The following is a 16,135-nucleotide window of genomic DNA, read 5'->3' as shown; positions in this document are numbered from 1 at the left end:
TTTTCAATTTTATGCCAAACAATAATATATCACAACTATTACTGTCAATTTTTTATTTTATTTAAAATAACCAATACATAATTCGTGTAAATATGCATATTGTCAGATGTCTATTTTGATTAAATCATTCCATGATCTGTGCGGGGTTACGGTTTTTGATTTGTATGGTATATGGGTCATAGTCTTTGCGATTAGGAAACTTAAACATTATCCATTAATCTTCACAAATCCATTTTTGTTTGTTCGCGGATCGTCAAAATTCACCACAATCTTCTATCAGAGTTCCTCCTAAGAGTCGGATCTTCAGAAACATTCATATAACAATGCCCGTGGACTGCAATTTGGGCTTTTTTACTCGTTGAAAAATATGTACAAAAAAAACATCAGATTTCAAAGTTACCTTAACACTTTCAATGAAGATTAGACAAAGAAAACCATTTCCCGACAACACCATGGCAAGCAAACTCTGCTCGATGTAGGCAAGAAGATTGGCGGAAACTCAAGTTAGTGTTGCATATTTGGTTTCGTAGTAGAAAAACGAGAAGCACTCACAGTTGCAGCAGAAGTGGCACATTCTTGCAAATCAGCCAAGGAATATGACCTCCAAGCTGCGGAATTTCCCACTGGATGAGAGGGTGGAAGAGCCCTCGGTGACATAGAAGTTGAGCTCGAATTCGAATCCTCACTTGTACTACTGGTGCTGGTTTCAGAGCAGCTGCTCAATTTAACAGCCAAAGCCAATGTGCTTCGACTTGTTGAGATGGGTCTCTTTGAAATCCCACCCCCATTGCTTCTCAGTGGAAAGCTTCGGTTCTTCTCCAACATGTTATTGGAGGCCAGTAGGTTCCTGCGTTTTCTGGTATATGCATTGTCCGGTTTTGCAAGGTCTTTGATGTTGGAAGAAGATGAAGCCTCTGCCAGACTCGTGAAGGACTTGGATTTGTAGTTATAGAATTTTGAGATCCCTCTCCTGCATCAAAAACCCATTTCATCAGTCAAAACGCCCAGATCAAACAAGAAAAAAAAAACCAGCTCATATTACGCAAACAATTACAATTTACAAATTAGAAACATCCTCTTAAAAAACGACACGAATTTGACCTTTTGATTTAACCAATCAAGATAAACGTATAGATTGACTAATAAAATTGTAAGTTTGTGTAATGAATCGTTTACTTTCCTAAGATTTAGAGAAAACCCAAAAGCTGAATCATTATAAAAAAAAAAAAAACTAAAACAAAATTGCAGATAAGAAATTAAATGAATCTAGTTGAACTGCTGCTAACCTCATAGGTAAAACCTCCTCCAACGCGTTCATCATATCCAACGGACCTTTATACGAGCTTTGAGCCTCATCATTCTCGCCGGCATCGCTCCCAGACTCATCATCGCTGTTATTCCCGATCGACGACGACGTCGTGGAAGAAACCGCAGCCTCGCCGGCAGGGACTCTCCGGCAATTTTCCGGCGAGTCGAAGAGCAACCCACATGCGACCAACCCAGACGAGGGCGCGATGTCGATCCTGGCACTACTACTATCCAATGCGATCGACATGAATGCGTACTGTAACCGAAGCTGTATACGTCGTCGTCTTCGTGGTGAAGGTGAAGAATGTTTCAATGGAGATGAAGACGGATGGATCGATAAACGCTAGAAGATGTTGAAATTGTTGTTGTCCAGAGAGCACCTAGATTTGGCAGAGAGACACATCGTACTTATCTTTATTTATTTTGTCGATCCATCTAATTATTTCTATTTATAGCTTTAGGGGATTTGTATTAACTGGATATGTATTGATTAATTAGTGTTGGATTAGATAGGATAATGGCTTTAATTAATATATATATTTTTTATTAGAAAAATAATGATGGCACTGCACAGCCAGCGAAGAGTTAGGCCTTATCCTCTTGCCTTACCAACTGGATGAAACTTGCAATGTTTGTATAATGAGCTATCATCACCTCCTACGCATCCTATTCTACTCATAATGTTACCCAAGTGATTGATTGATGATGGTCATTTATATAAAACTCAATAGTTGGTGTGTCTTATTAGTTTTTTTGTTTTTTTTAGGCCATGGGTGTGACTTAGTAATTAAGAAAAAGATCCAATGTGCTAACGTTATTTTCATAGGCTGAGATTTAAGACCACCGAAGATAAGGATAGAATACACACAGCGGATCAAAATGCAAGTCCGCCTCCCTGTGGGAATCAGAAACCTGGAGGCGCATCCGAGAATACCTGCCCGAGCGGCCCATAGTTTGTGCTGGCCACACCACGTGGCGTTTCTAGAAGCTTCCACGTTGAAGAATCTTGTCGGTCCTCGGGAGGGAGGGAGGGAGAAACTTTAATGTTGGGTGGATGACGTGGCAAAATGGAAAGCGATTGGTCCTGTTTTTCCTCCTCGTGAGTCGCGAGTCCGGTGAGGCTTATCCAAAATGAGTAGGAGTGGGACCCCACCATCACTCACCCACTTTCGGGACCAATTCGGATAAGATCTTTGTTTTCAAGCTTTGACGACTTCATTCTAACATTTTTAATTTTCGTTTAATTAATTTGTACTCGTACGAATTTGGATCTCTGATTTCTTCAAGTCTTAGCATTACCATCTTCAACCTAATTAAGATAATAAATGGTCGGCAAACACGTGGCATTGTGATAATCCAGGGATCAGAAATTAATCCTTTTCCTTTGATACACATGAATATGATGCTGTATTTTTTTTTATTTGTTTGTTTATTTAATTTTAAGTATGATTTTAATTATTATGATAAGTTTGTATTATACAAAAGATTAGGGCCCAAAGATCTTCATCGTATAACTTGATTAGGACCTAGAGTTCTTTTGATTGAATCAGAATCTGAAATTCTTTGATTCCAAATAATTGAGGGCATGAAGTTCCGCGAATTTAAAGAGCACATAAAGACATGAAACTCCTCGATTTTGTATTAATCAAAATCAAAATTCCATGAGTCATACATATATCAAGAACCCGAATCAGAAGTTTCGAGTGCATATACATCGATTTGAGTATGAAGTTCAAAGCACAACTATTAATTCAATTTATTGAGATCTACGTATTCGAACATGAAGTTTCGAATATATATTGATATGAACCAGTTCATAGTTTTACATGGATCTTAATACTATATATGAACCTGAAGTTCATACTTATTTGTGCCTATATGAACCTGAATTGGTTGGAAATTCAATTCTTAAACTTGTAGTTTTATATACATATTGAATCCACATTAATATTGGATTATCTTGGAATTTCATAACCTTTAATTTATTTATTTTACGTTTATACCACTTTACTCATTTTATTTTAGGGTGTTTCACTAAAACACCCAAAATGGGGGCTGAAATTATAAAAAAATCCAACACCCAAAACACTTTATAAACACACCCAAAACTCATCATTACAAACACTCAAAACCCATTTATAAACACACCCAAAAAATATACCATGTCTAGGATTGGGTTTATTTATAAATTTGGTTTATACCACTTTGGTAGAACTACCTATTTATAGGCTTACAAGATATGAAATTGAATATTATCATTTACAATATACCTATAAGTTACAAACACTAATTACAAATACTTAGTGCATATGTTACATAAAATCTAACGGTGGAATACTAAGAGGTATGGTGGTCATCCACCAACTCATGCATTTACAACATTCCCCCTTGGATGTCCACCATACAATGGCATAGTTCCCTCATTAAAAACCTTACTTGGAGAACTCAGTGGGACAAAACCGGTAAAGGGAAAAAAAGTGAAACTTTCTTTTGGATTATTGATATGATGTTATGCGCTTATGTTGCCTTGTTAAAACCTTGCTAGGAAAAACCTAGTGGGACAAAAACCTAGTGAGTACAAAATGTCCTGTATGTAGTAGAATTGGGATGCGATTGGTATCTCCCCCTGATTAATATCTCCCCTTAATTTTCATTAACTTTGGAATTTAGGCTTCAGAAAAAGTTTTGGTAAAAAGGTTTGCCAAATTATCTTGTGAAAGAATTTGTCGGCTTTTTTCTGAAACTATGTCAGCCTTGATGGATTTGAGCAATACAAGCAACATTGTCTTTACACATGATCCCACACTATTCGACTTGATTGAACTCTTTAGTAGCATCAACAACTAATCTAATAGTTAGAATATGTTACAACAATATCAAATTTGAATTCAAAATACTCAAACTCTTAGTGTTAACTCTTAATCAAGAATATCGTGGTACATCCTTCACTTCCATCTCAAATATTTCATGAGCTTTGAGGATCTTCATGTACAGTCTTAATAAATATGTATTTAACACATGCTATAAGTTTCGCGATAACAACTATATTTATAGAAATGTGGATGCATCTATAATGAGATGGGAGACTAAAACTATGTCTCTACCAAGAAACCTTATGTCATATTAGTGATCTTATTTCACTTCATAAGCACCAATTTGTAACCTTCATACTTAACATTTGTAATTTGGTATTTGAGTTATAGGTTCAATATCCCACACTTCATATTTAGTGATAAATGGAATTGTCTATTTCCATTTTGGCCAATCACTTAACTCGACATTCATAAAGCGAGATTTAATATAACCATAGCCCTTGATGATTGTAGTAGCTACTAATAAACCAAATGTATCATCAATTCGTTCCCACAATTCTCATGTGCATTGCGCAGCATCTCATTGCCGAATGCCTCTTCAGGGGCAATCACTTATGGGACAAACATTACGATGAATTAATTAGAATATGTGGATCATAACCTCATATAGAGCGGCAATCTCCACTTCTATGGAGTTAAGTTTTTAGAACCTATATTTTTGTAATGCTCATAGTCACTTATTGTCATGTTAATGGATTGTGATACATGAATATCAACCCATGCTTGCATATTCATAACTTTGTATATGCATTATCTTGATGAGACAAAAGCGGACTGATTTCTTCCCCTCGGGAAAATTGTCTCAAAATGTAGGAAAATAAACTCACCATACTGGATTGATAATGTAGTTGTGCTCATAATGACAAGAGACAAATATGTAACCATTTTAATTATTCAATAAAAATGGTGAAGTGATCCATAATTAAATATTGTATAAGCTCACAAATATCCCCTTGAATGATTTTTAATTTTTGACTGAGATGATCTTATGAATTTGTGAGCATTTTTTGTAATGATATTTGTTGGACAAGACAATATTTTGAGTCTTTAAACGATGTTCTTTCAAATTTGTAAAAATCTTATATATCATTGTGGAATATGGGTTGCCAAGATAGTCATGCCACAACATAAAAGTTATCCGGTTAAGTGGTTCATGATCTTCAACTACTTTAATAGTTGTGTAATATTGGGGCTTCATGAACTTTTGGTTCATGACATCATAAACTTCAACTATTAGGTAATACCTCATGACTTTTGGTTCGACATCATAAATTTCCTACTCACAAAAGAGTTGAAGAGATCAATATTGGGGAGGTAATACAAAATATTATCATTGTTCATATATAGTATTAAGAATTTGATTATTCTTAAGACTAAAACTAAATTTAAGAATTGGATTTCCAACCAATTCAGGTTCATATAGGCACAAATAAGTATGAACTTCAGGTTATTTATAGTATTAAGATCCATGAAAAACTATGAACTTCATGTTCATATCAATATATATTCGAAACTTCAGGTTCGAATACATAGATCTAAATAAATTGAATTAATATTTGTGCTTTGAACTTCATACTCAAATCGATGTATATGCACTCGAAACTTCTTGTTCGGGTTCTTGACATATGTATGACTCATGGAATTCTAATTTTGATTAATACAAAATCAAGGAGTTTCATGTCCTTATGTGCTCTTTAAATTTGCGAAATTTCATGCCCTCAATTATTTGGAATCAAAGAACTTCAAGTTCTTATTCAATCAAAAGAACTCTAGGTCTTAATCAAGTTATATGATGAGGATTGAGTAACTTCAGACCCTGATCTTTTATATAATACAAATTCATCATAATAATTAAGATCATACTTAAAATTAAATAAACAAACATGACTCATGGGCATCATTTTAGGAGTAAGGACTCTGGCTGCTCTTTCACACGAAGGTAAGCTTGAGTGGAGAAAAACTTATTTATTTTCATTATACTTATTTATTTTTTTATGATATACTTATTAAAGGAAAAGAGAGATAAAAAGAAAGGGATAATGAAACGGAGTATGGAATATTTCTCAGCTCGAATCCCTAAAATGCAAAATGTCCACTCACTTCTGGGTTAATTGTGGAATAAGGAATTTCTATAAAAAGTTATTGTAAGTGACAAATATTAACTTATATCATCAAGTGCAAACTACAACTTTTGTCGTGGCCCTTGGGAACTAAGGATTCAAATTAACTATGAACATAATTTGTATAGCAATAAACTTTTTCAATCGATCTATGCAATATCATTATGGCTTTTCCATTCATTAGTCTATCAAATATTGTGCCAACAAGTTTTCTTTCTTATTCTGTTTAATAAGGAAACTAGTACTTTCACAAAAGCCAAAGAAAGATATATATTCAACTTTCACCATTTTACACCCTTCTTTTTACAGCTTTCTTACAACAAATGGTACATTTGGTTTTTTTTTTAATTTTAACAAAAGTTATATCAAAATCCCAAACTTCTTCCTATCAATGTAAATGTCATGCATGGGATTAGGATTTAGGGTTTGGGACGGATATACGAGTCTTCAAGCTGCAAGCTTGGCTAGGGCTCCAACTGCGAGCGAATTCACGTAAGTGCATGGCTCAGTGTACGACGAAGCCCAACGTTTGTCCTCGAAGTTATCAAACCTGTCGGGCCCACCGACGATGGCCCCAGTCAGCTCATTAGGGTTTGGCACGTCCTTCTTGAACCAGTACACAAAGCTCATGGCGCAGCTGACGCCGTTACTTCCAGACGTTGGCACCGAAGCTCCTCTGTGGTGAGGCTGTTTGGGAGCGTTTGGTCCAAAGCCAACCATGTAGGATCTTCCTTTAGGGTTTTGGCCCAACAGATAGTCCATTTGCTTCTTGGCAAAGGTAGCTATGGCTGCAGAGTCAAATTGTTTGCCTCCGCAGTTCACTTTTTGGTTGTGGTGGGCCAGCAGGTCGCTGTAGACGCTGAACAAGAAGGCAGTACCGGTGACGTATTGGGTGTTGGCGCCATCTCTCAGGTGGATCAAGCCGCCCGGTGACATTGTGATTTGGTTGTAGGGGCTGTCTGGGAGGTTTGAGCAAATGTAACTTTCTGCTTGGTTCTTGTAGTTTTCTAGGGTTTTTTCTCCTTTAAAGAACAGCTGCAATGTACAAAACAATAAATCAAACTCCGTTAATCGTAGTTTTTATATTCGATTATCGATAACGTGTGTGGCAATAATGATCGGTTGAGATGGTACAAATAGTTTTTTGTTTGATATTGGTTTAAATTAAGCACCTTGGTGAGAAGGATTTGGGCTCCGGCGTATTTAAGGTCCCAGCTAAACTCATTCACATTAGCGCTGATGGCTTCTTCTTGGATGTACTTTAGATACATTGGCTTCCCTGAGGCCATGTACAACCATGTTGCTGCCCACAATAACTCATCCTATATTTGCAACATTCAATTTTTAATTACTTTTTTCAAAATCAAACAAAGTTCACTCATTATTTCAAAATAAAATTACTTTTTTTTTAAAACAAAAACACCCACAAATTTAAAATTCATTCAATTTGTAGAGGGAGAGAGTTGAAGAAAATTACATTGTAGCCAGAGTAAGAACAGTAGAAAGGGCATTCTCCATCGTAGGTTCCTTTATGCGATTTAGCAAGTTGGAAAAGCTACACACACACACACACAAAATAATAATATCACATATCATTAATTATACAACATAAAATTAATATAAAAAATTAATTGGGATTGGAAAATAAGGTACCAGTTTGGCTTTGTTGAGGAGGCGACGAGAATAAACACGATCAATGCTTCTAAACACAATTGCAGAAGCAGCCATGGCAGCTGAGGTTTCAGCTGCAATTTCAGTTCCAGGCGTTTTCTCATTGATCTCCAACACAGTTCTTGGTGTCTGCATATCTTCTGGTCGAACCCAACATTGATGGTCCTGATTAGGGTCTCCCACCTTGAATAATTATCATAAATATATAACAACACAAGTTAATTACCATAAAATATTTTTGTACAAACTTTAAATACCAATTAATATAAATTCCCACCTGAACGTATAATCTGCCTTTTCGAGCACTGGCTTTTAGAAAGTAATCAGTGCCCCATTTTATGCCTGAGAGAACATTTTCCAGTTCCCCGGTAGCTTGAAGCTGTGTCTTGTAAAAGATGGCAGCCCACGACAGAGTTGTCACCGTGAAAGCCATCGGAAGACCGTACTTGACGTTGTCCCCGGCGTCATAGTATCCCCCAGAAAGGTCAACCTACATTAATCGAATGTTACATATGAATAATTCGAAGGGATTGAACATGTTGTGAGGAAGAATGTCATGTGACATGTGACGGTGTGACACGAAGATTTAATCCTTATATAAAGAGAAAGAGAGACGAACATTTGCTTGTTTTCCATCGTCGATGGCAGAGTCACCCCTCCATGCAAGTCTATTGTTGGTAGGGAGCTTCCCGGACCTTTGAGCCTCAAGGAAAACGATGGACTTGGTGAGGGCGTCCTTGTAATTTACATCACCATGAGCATGAACACAAAGCACGAGTCCTTGAAAGATAGCAAGGCATGCCACAAGGGCTGCCCATGTTCTTATGGCCTGGGGACCCATATACCCTTTTGAAACCCAATTACAATTGAGAAAGCTGCAAAAAAGAAGGGATGAGATGAAAATTCCCCAATGCTGCCTACTTTTAATAATGAATTGAGAGAGGGAAAAAAAAATGGAAAGAAGGGAATGGTTGTGTTTTCTGTTTAGGGATTGTATTTGTTTAGACAACAGGTAATTTATGAGGTGGTGCCTAAGTGGCTCTGGTTAATTGGTTTTGGTTTGTGATGGCGGGAAAGTTTAAGGGAGTAAATTAGCCAGGTAGAGGTTAAGGATTAAAGCTAATTATGTGTATGGTTGTGGGATTTGGGGTGAAGAGGGAGATTGTGGGGTTGGAATCAAACAATTTTGTTACCCTTTTCTATACTTGAATAAATGGTACACATTCAGGGAGTTTGGTTGGTTGGTTTGTTTTGCTAGCATTTAGAGAGAGGGCGTTTTTTTTTTGGGTGTGTTTTGAGAAGCTCAAAATAGTGAAATGAGCAAGCATCCATTACAAGTCACTAGATTTGGTGAATTTCCTCTCTTCTTTTTTCTCCCCCTCCTTGAAATTTGCTCACTTATTTTTGGGATTTACTTGGAATTCATAAAGTTTCTACCTCTGAATTATATTTAACAGAAATAGATCTCAGAAGGTTTATATAGAAAATGAATTTTGATGGGTACAATTATATAATAGAGGTATACAATATGATCTACCAATTACCAACTAGTCAAATTAAATGATGTAACATGTTAGTGGCATCTTAAATTCCTTGTCAATTGGCATGGAGATATTGAATTCAACTCCTTATAAAAAAGGTATGATTGTTCTCTTCATGGGTGCAAAGGGACGCGGATTTTGTTGAATTCAAAGCCACATGTTTATTTCCTTTCGTATTTGATGGACGGCAAGCTTCCAAGTTTTCTAGAGGTCTGGTTTATAGCCCCATGGAGCATACCATGATGGACGGCCAAGTTTCACCATGAGAAAAGAGATGTATTTCGGTCACTTTTCCTTTGTGAACGATCTTTAATTGAGACATAAAGTTGTCCAATTAATATAGTGATATTTCTCTTCCCAATGTTGAAACTCGATTCTCTAATCTCTCATTTGTTAAAAAAAATTGGTACGAGAAATCTCCAATTACATAGTCTTGCCAAAGCATACTTTTCTTGGCCTTTCGATGAACAGTTTAATATGATTTTTAATTAATTTCGTCAACGGGAGGGACCAGCTTGCTACTGGTGCTCTTAAACGTCCCTCTTGCTTTTGCACTACAGCAAGGGCCTGGGGCGGCCTCCAAATTTATATGAAGATTTGGTAGAAGGCTCTTAGCCTGACCCATTTTAGGCTACAAAGTTTAAGATTTGTATAGGACCCAAAAATTACGTGTGAATGTTTCAGTTGTGATGAGTGCCACTGTAACACTGCGGTCGCACGCGCACAAAAAATAAAATAAATAAATGTTCCCCACAGAAATGGACTGAGTTGAAGAGATGAAGGAAACAAGAAGTTAATAATGACATATATAACTGTTAAACCAAAAGATGTTCATACGCAATTTATACTTGCGGGTTAATGACCTAAATGGTCTCTTAAATTATTGCTTCAATATCATTTTGATCCATCAACTAAAATTTTCATTTCAAATATCTTCAAACTTTTTATTTTGTATCAAGATGGTCCATCCGTGACAGATTCCGTCACTTCTGATCACGCGATGGCCATGTGATTGAGTTTAAAAGGGTATATGCGACTTTTTGAGAAGCTCTATTGAGAGTATAACTAAAATGGTCTCTCATCTATTGCTCCAGTATCATTTTGGTCCACTAACTAAAATTTTCATTTGAACCGTCCTTCCACCTTTTTTTTTTTTTTGGTATCAAGATGGTCCTACCGTCAAAGTCCGTCAATTTTATTATTATTTATTTTTGTATTTATCTTATTTTAAAAAATTTAATTAATTTAAACAATAGAGAAAAATATATTACTTTTTAAGTCCGTGTCATAAAATAAAAAAATGCCATGTTGGTGGTGAGATTCAATTTTTTCAATTTTAAAATTAGGTACAAGTTCCTATAATAGTTTCCTTTAATTTTTAATTATTGTTTACTCTTTTAAAAAGTTTGTTTTTATTTTTATATTTATGTGATTTTAATTAATTTAAACAATAGAGAATTTTTATTATTAATTGTTAGGCCAATCTCACGAGAGAAAAAAAAAAGCCATGTGGGTAGTGAGATTCAATTTTTTAAAATTTTCTAAGTTTTATAATAGTTTCCTTTAATTTTTAATTATATATTACTATTTTAATTCATAGAGACTTTTACTCATTAATTTAACAATAAAATTGACAAACTTTAACAGTAGGACCATCTTGATACAAAAAAAAAAGAGTTGAAGGACGGTTCAAATGAAAATTTTAGTTGGTGGACCAAAATAATACTGGAGCAATAGTTGAGGAACCATTGGGATCAATAACCCATTAAGAGGAGGATACTCACCTAAAAATACAGTTTTGTCCCTCGATTTCACGGAATAATATACAGACTTTGACGGATGGACTATCTTGGTACAAAAATAAAAAGTTTAAGGACGTTTGAAATGAAAATTTTAGTTGGTGGCCAAAATGATACTTGAGCAATAGTTGGAGGACTATTTAGGATCATTAACCCTATACTTGCAGCTGCTACACTTGGAAGCTGATGATTTGTAGGGGACTGCAAATCTTATCATCTGCAAATCACCAGAAAATAGCTACAAAGAATGGCACACTAATAAGAAAACTATTCTAAGAGGCCGCGAGACCCCAGCCAAGCCTTAAATCTTTTGCAGCAAGCTCACTGATTGCCCTTGTAATGCTTTTCGGCCACATTGACGTCTTTGACATCCGACACTGTTGAGCTTGAGTGCACTCGAATGGATAATACAGCTAAGCAGCAGGCAGTTCTGCCGCATCAACAACCACTTGCCCTTTTAAAAAAGTGAGGCAATGGAGACAAATGAACCATTTTAGCAACGTCTAATAATATTAGCAACATTTCTGCCAATCTCTTCTTTACTTTGCTCCGACACGGGTAGATCTCCGAGGTACATGTCAAAGAAAGCCCCTGAAAGTACAATTGTGCATTAGAAATATATCCCCCACAAAAGTATACGATTGGATTCTCTTCACCAATTTCATGGAGACATGACGAGATATAAAACTCCAAGGAGAATTTCGAAATAAAACAGATTATTCAAAAGGATAATTCACTTACTGCACAGATCCTTGCTGTGGACTGCTCCAATCTGATTACCTTCAACTGCAAAATTTCATACAAAACTCTAAGCAAACAAAACCTTCAACTGGTAAATAGAGCATTAGAAGCATACAGAAAAGAGAAGTGAAGAGAATTGGGAAGCAGGGGAGGGTTCTGGGGTCTTTTCAAGCTGTATACTCTGTGCTCAAATTGCCATCATGGTTAAGCCTTGACAGATGTATTATTAGCATAAACCATATATAATATTTCAAAGCAATCCCCACTCACTTTTGGTAATTAATTTTCCATCAGCTGTTCGTTGAAAATCAATCGTTGTTCCCTGAAATATTCCAAAAAGTTAATGTAATTTGGTGATCACTTAATATATAAAAAAGAAATGCAAGAGTAATAAAGTTTACCGCTGGCAACGGAATATCTCGTGTAAAGTTTGAACCGAATGTTGTTATGCAATGGAAGTCAGTCTCTGGGTTTGTCTGAAAAAAAAAAGGTAAAAAAAAATGAAAAGAATTAGCGAATACTAGATCAGAAACACAAAACAGCGATTCTATAAAGGGAGATGATTTACCTTCACCAATCGGGCTCGAAGGGATTTCTCAAAGGCACTGCATCAAGTATAATCCAGAGGACACAAATGAGAATGAATAAAACTAAATTTCAATTTTCAACATTGTTGTAACATGTCTAGGATACGTAGTGAGAAAGGAACAAGGCTAACTTAGCTCAAACTAAGCTTAGGTAACATGGTATATTAACTTGCACAATCAATTTTTGGTTTCAGATAATAAATGAGTTAAGAACTAGTAAAAAATTCTAGCTCGTACGTCTAAAGCCTAAATTTATCCCACAGCAGAGCTGGTTAAGACATCCAAGTTCAGCTCAACTCTCAAAATTTCTCGCAAACACACCACCCATTTCAATGTGAGCCTACCCAAACCACTACAAAACATGGAGCTAACCGAGATCGTATCATAACAATGATGATATCTGAAACAGGTGAATATATGCACAATGAGCAAACCTAGCTATGAATATTTAAGAACAGTAATCTTCTATCAGTAAAAGCTTGAAGCCAAGAAGATTATATCAAAACGAAAAAGCCTCAAGATTGTCTTTGTCCCATTTAAAATAGGGACATCCAAACCCATATAAATATCCAAGGGGATGCTGACACAGAAATATAACTTACTCTCTCACAGTATTGATTTTCATCCCATTGCAACTAACCACAAGCCTAACTGTCATATCAATATCTGCCCTGTAGGCCAAAAAGTAGCAGAAAGTTTATCAAAACCAGAAACTTAGCAGCAGATCCATGAAAACTAATTGAACAACTTGGGAAATATGGGACCCATATGCAAACACAAGCTCGGAAAGAAATTAGAAAGCAAAAAAGGATTGAGTATGTACTGATTATATTGATCTTAATTCACCACTAAAATATGTCTGAGAAATATAGGGAATTACTCCATGTAGCATGATAGTTGTCCATACCTGAGAAGATCCTCATAAAAATCATGGCGTTTGTTTAGTTCATCTACTGAAATAGAAGCATATTTTGACCCCAATTTCTTGCAAACAGAGTTAGGATGAACATCTATACAGAAATAATAGATAAATAAATAAGAGAGCAAATAAGATAATGGATGTAAAAAATATTAGACTGGAAGTAACAAAGAAATACTAAAACTTACAAAAACCAAACGCATAGATCTTCAGAGATTTTATTTTAATTATTTTCATTGTTCTGGATCCAGTTCCCACAAGGACCTGCAATGGTAAAATGTCAATATTAAATTGAGGAGCTGTGAACATACACCCATATCAAGAAGAAGAAAAGTACAAACCCCAACCCAATTTTTTTTTTTATTTTAAAAAAACAAAAACAAAAACAAAAACAAAAAACAAAAAGCAAAAAAGAAAAAGGACTCCAAGTGGTAACCTCTGAACTTAAACTGGAATTATTATTTCCTGTTAAAATATTGTCCAAGATCATAGGAAACTCAATGCCAGTTCTAGGCTCCACTGCATGTCTTCTCCAGTTCAAGTCAGGAAATGGCAATCCTGCGCATCCTTGATGTCCAACCTCACACGGCCTTTGATCCATGGTATTGGTATTCTCCAATGGAACAGCTAGTGCATTTGAAGATCTGGTAGCAATTAAACAAAAAAGAAGAAGAAGATTTTGCTGATCAACATCAAAAGTAGAACCCATGGGAAATTTTGCACTTGAATCTACTCCCTTGTGAATGGTTTAAAGACTTACAAGCTGCCAAAAGGTGGTACAAGTCCAGAAGCTAACGAGAGCATGGGATGTGAACGTATCTTTTCAGCTTCTCTTTGTAGGAATTGCATTACAAAAGCCGAAATCTTACCAAAAACCACTGAGTTAGCATATTCTCCTTTTGATGCAAAACCGAAGTGAAATCCTATAAGATTTTGTCGACCAGAAGTAATAAGTTTAACATGTGAAGATCTGGAGCATCCGGGTTGAGAACCATGCCAATTACCCTCCATCTCTCTAGTAGCATTTGTATTGGGCCCACAAGAGAAGAAACATAGTAAAGCACCAGCAAGCTTAGAAATGTGATTAAATGCTCCGTCGAGAGCTAAACTTCCAGGGACATGAAAGTATCTAGACTGGTGCAATGAATTGTCCATAAACGAACCGATCTGTGAAAACATATGACCCCGAAAACTATGCAAAATGAGAGGCTCAACAGGAAAGTTGTATGGAGACCCTTCATCAAGATCCATGAACCCAAACCGCTTAATCTTCATGTTTTTCTATGTCCTATAATTCTACCTGAATTGGCACTTAAACCTTCCTCAATAGAAAATTTGAGTTTAAGACATAAATCAAGACAAATACGATACGATACACCTGCAAAAAGTCACAATGACAAAGGTTCTGTCATTCAATTCAGAAAACGCAAAAATAAAAACATGCTTACATAACAACGCTGTAAGACAGCATCATTGAATACAACATGAAAAAGAAATGTTAGTGCAGCTTATGAACGTTGCTTTTGAGGTAAAATTACAGCTTAAAGATATGCTAAATCCATTAAATATTGATTGGTATGATGCAAAGAATTTGATATTAATGGGGGTAAAATTCGTGCTTCAAGACCTAAATTCAATGCCACATAACACAGACAGAATTACCATTGTTAATTCGTTAACTTCCTAAACATTAAACTCAAAATTACATGATCATGCAACATTCCTCTACTCAAAATTATAATCAAATGTTAACTGGTGTCTCTTTTTATTGTTCTTCAAAATAATCAAAGAATATTGAAAAGGAATATAGGAAAGAGAGGAAATGCAAGAAAATGGATTTCGAAAGCACTTTTCTTTGGCATTCTTTTTTGCTTTCTTTTCCGTTTCCGTTTCCCCATTATTCCCAAGAACCAAACAGAAAATAAGAAGCACCTGGAGAAAAGAAGAGAAACCAAGAAAAGAACCTGGGATTGCAAATTTGTAACGAGCGAGCTTCTGGGTCGAGATCAATTGGTTACAATTTGATCTTCACTGTTTCTTCTGCATTAAAAAGTTCGGTTTTTTCCGTGTAATTCAGGAAGAAAGTGGACGAAAGAGAAAGGAATATGCTTCGGGTACGAAACGGGAACAAGTCACAGTCGATTCAAATGCTTTCTCGGGTCAAAAATGGAAAAACAGAAAAGAAAAAATATTTTCGGCAGAAATAAAACTGGCTTTTCTCATTTTCTGTGACCTTTTATTAGGGTAAAAGCTTTTTTCGCGTTTTTTCTATAAACAAAAAAGTTGGCGCATTTTTTTCCCGGTGGACGGCAAATAAACGTTTCAGATTCTGAAATGACGATTATATCCTTGAGTTTTACATGTCAATATTGTCTTCCCCCCTGTGGCTGTCTTTTTCGTACACGTGTTTTCAAATCCCAATCGGCAGGGTTGACGAGATCCTTCTTTTAATAAAAGGGAATAAAAGTAGCTCCAAAAAAAAAGGGAACAGAAGTATATCGCCTGCAGTGTATTTCCCATGCTTTTACCGGGGAAAATAATAATTAGAATTTTCTCTGTTTTTCGTGGTGAGTTTA

General features: G+C 35.8%; 3 protein-coding genes across 4 annotated transcripts; all 3 read right to left on the bottom strand.

Moving 5' to 3' along the window:
• Positions 1-316: 316 nt before the first annotated feature.
• On the bottom strand, positions 317-1,815 carry LOC103320648 (uncharacterized). The gene is made up of 2 exons (XM_008222356.3): positions 1,287-1,815; positions 317-970 (listed from the first exon to the last, which is right to left on the bottom strand). The coding sequence occupies exons 1-2, from the start codon at positions 1,553-1,555 to the stop codon at positions 505-507; spliced, it is 735 nt and encodes a 244-aa protein (XP_008220578.1). The 5' UTR covers positions 1,556-1,815; the 3' UTR covers positions 317-504.
• A 4,784-nt stretch (positions 1,816-6,599) lies between these two features.
• On the bottom strand, positions 6,600-8,942 carry GH9A4 (glycosyl hydrolase 9A4). The gene is made up of 6 exons (XM_008222358.3): positions 8,592-8,942; positions 8,250-8,462; positions 7,955-8,155; positions 7,779-7,856; positions 7,474-7,623; positions 6,600-7,336 (listed from the first exon to the last, which is right to left on the bottom strand). Exons 1-6 carry the CDS (start codon positions 8,811-8,813, stop codon positions 6,749-6,751), a joined length of 1,452 nt encoding a protein of 483 aa, XP_008220580.1. The 5' UTR covers positions 8,814-8,942; the 3' UTR covers positions 6,600-6,748.
• A 2,308-nt stretch (positions 8,943-11,250) lies between these two features.
• Positions 11,251-15,664, bottom strand: FAP2 (Chalcone-flavanone isomerase family protein). Of its 2 annotated transcripts, XM_008222359.3 has the most exons (11): positions 15,524-15,664; positions 14,320-14,937; positions 13,996-14,203; positions 13,748-13,823; positions 13,548-13,650; positions 13,243-13,311; positions 12,622-12,658; positions 12,455-12,529; positions 12,324-12,375; positions 12,054-12,098; positions 11,251-11,903 (listed from the first exon to the last, which is right to left on the bottom strand). In XM_008222359.3, exons 2-11 carry the CDS (start codon positions 14,832-14,834, stop codon positions 11,806-11,808), a joined length of 1,278 nt encoding a protein of 425 aa, XP_008220581.2. In that variant the 5' UTR covers positions 14,835-14,937; positions 15,524-15,664; the 3' UTR covers positions 11,251-11,805. The 2 variants fall into 2 exon arrangements, with proteins under 2 accessions (XP_008220581.2, XP_008220582.2); XM_008222360.3 differs by lacking the exon at positions 13,243-13,311.
• Between the last annotated feature and the right edge of the window lie 471 nt (positions 15,665-16,135).

The sequence above is a fragment of the Prunus mume genome, linkage group LG2 (assembly GCF_029339155.1).
Source record: "Prunus mume cultivar Tortuosa linkage group LG2, ASM2933915v1, whole genome shotgun sequence".
Lineage (NCBI taxonomy): Eukaryota > Viridiplantae > Streptophyta > Magnoliopsida > Rosales > Rosaceae > Prunus > Prunus mume.
The sequence above is the reverse complement of the archived record's forward strand: the minus strand, read 5'-3'. Positions and strand labels throughout refer to the sequence as shown.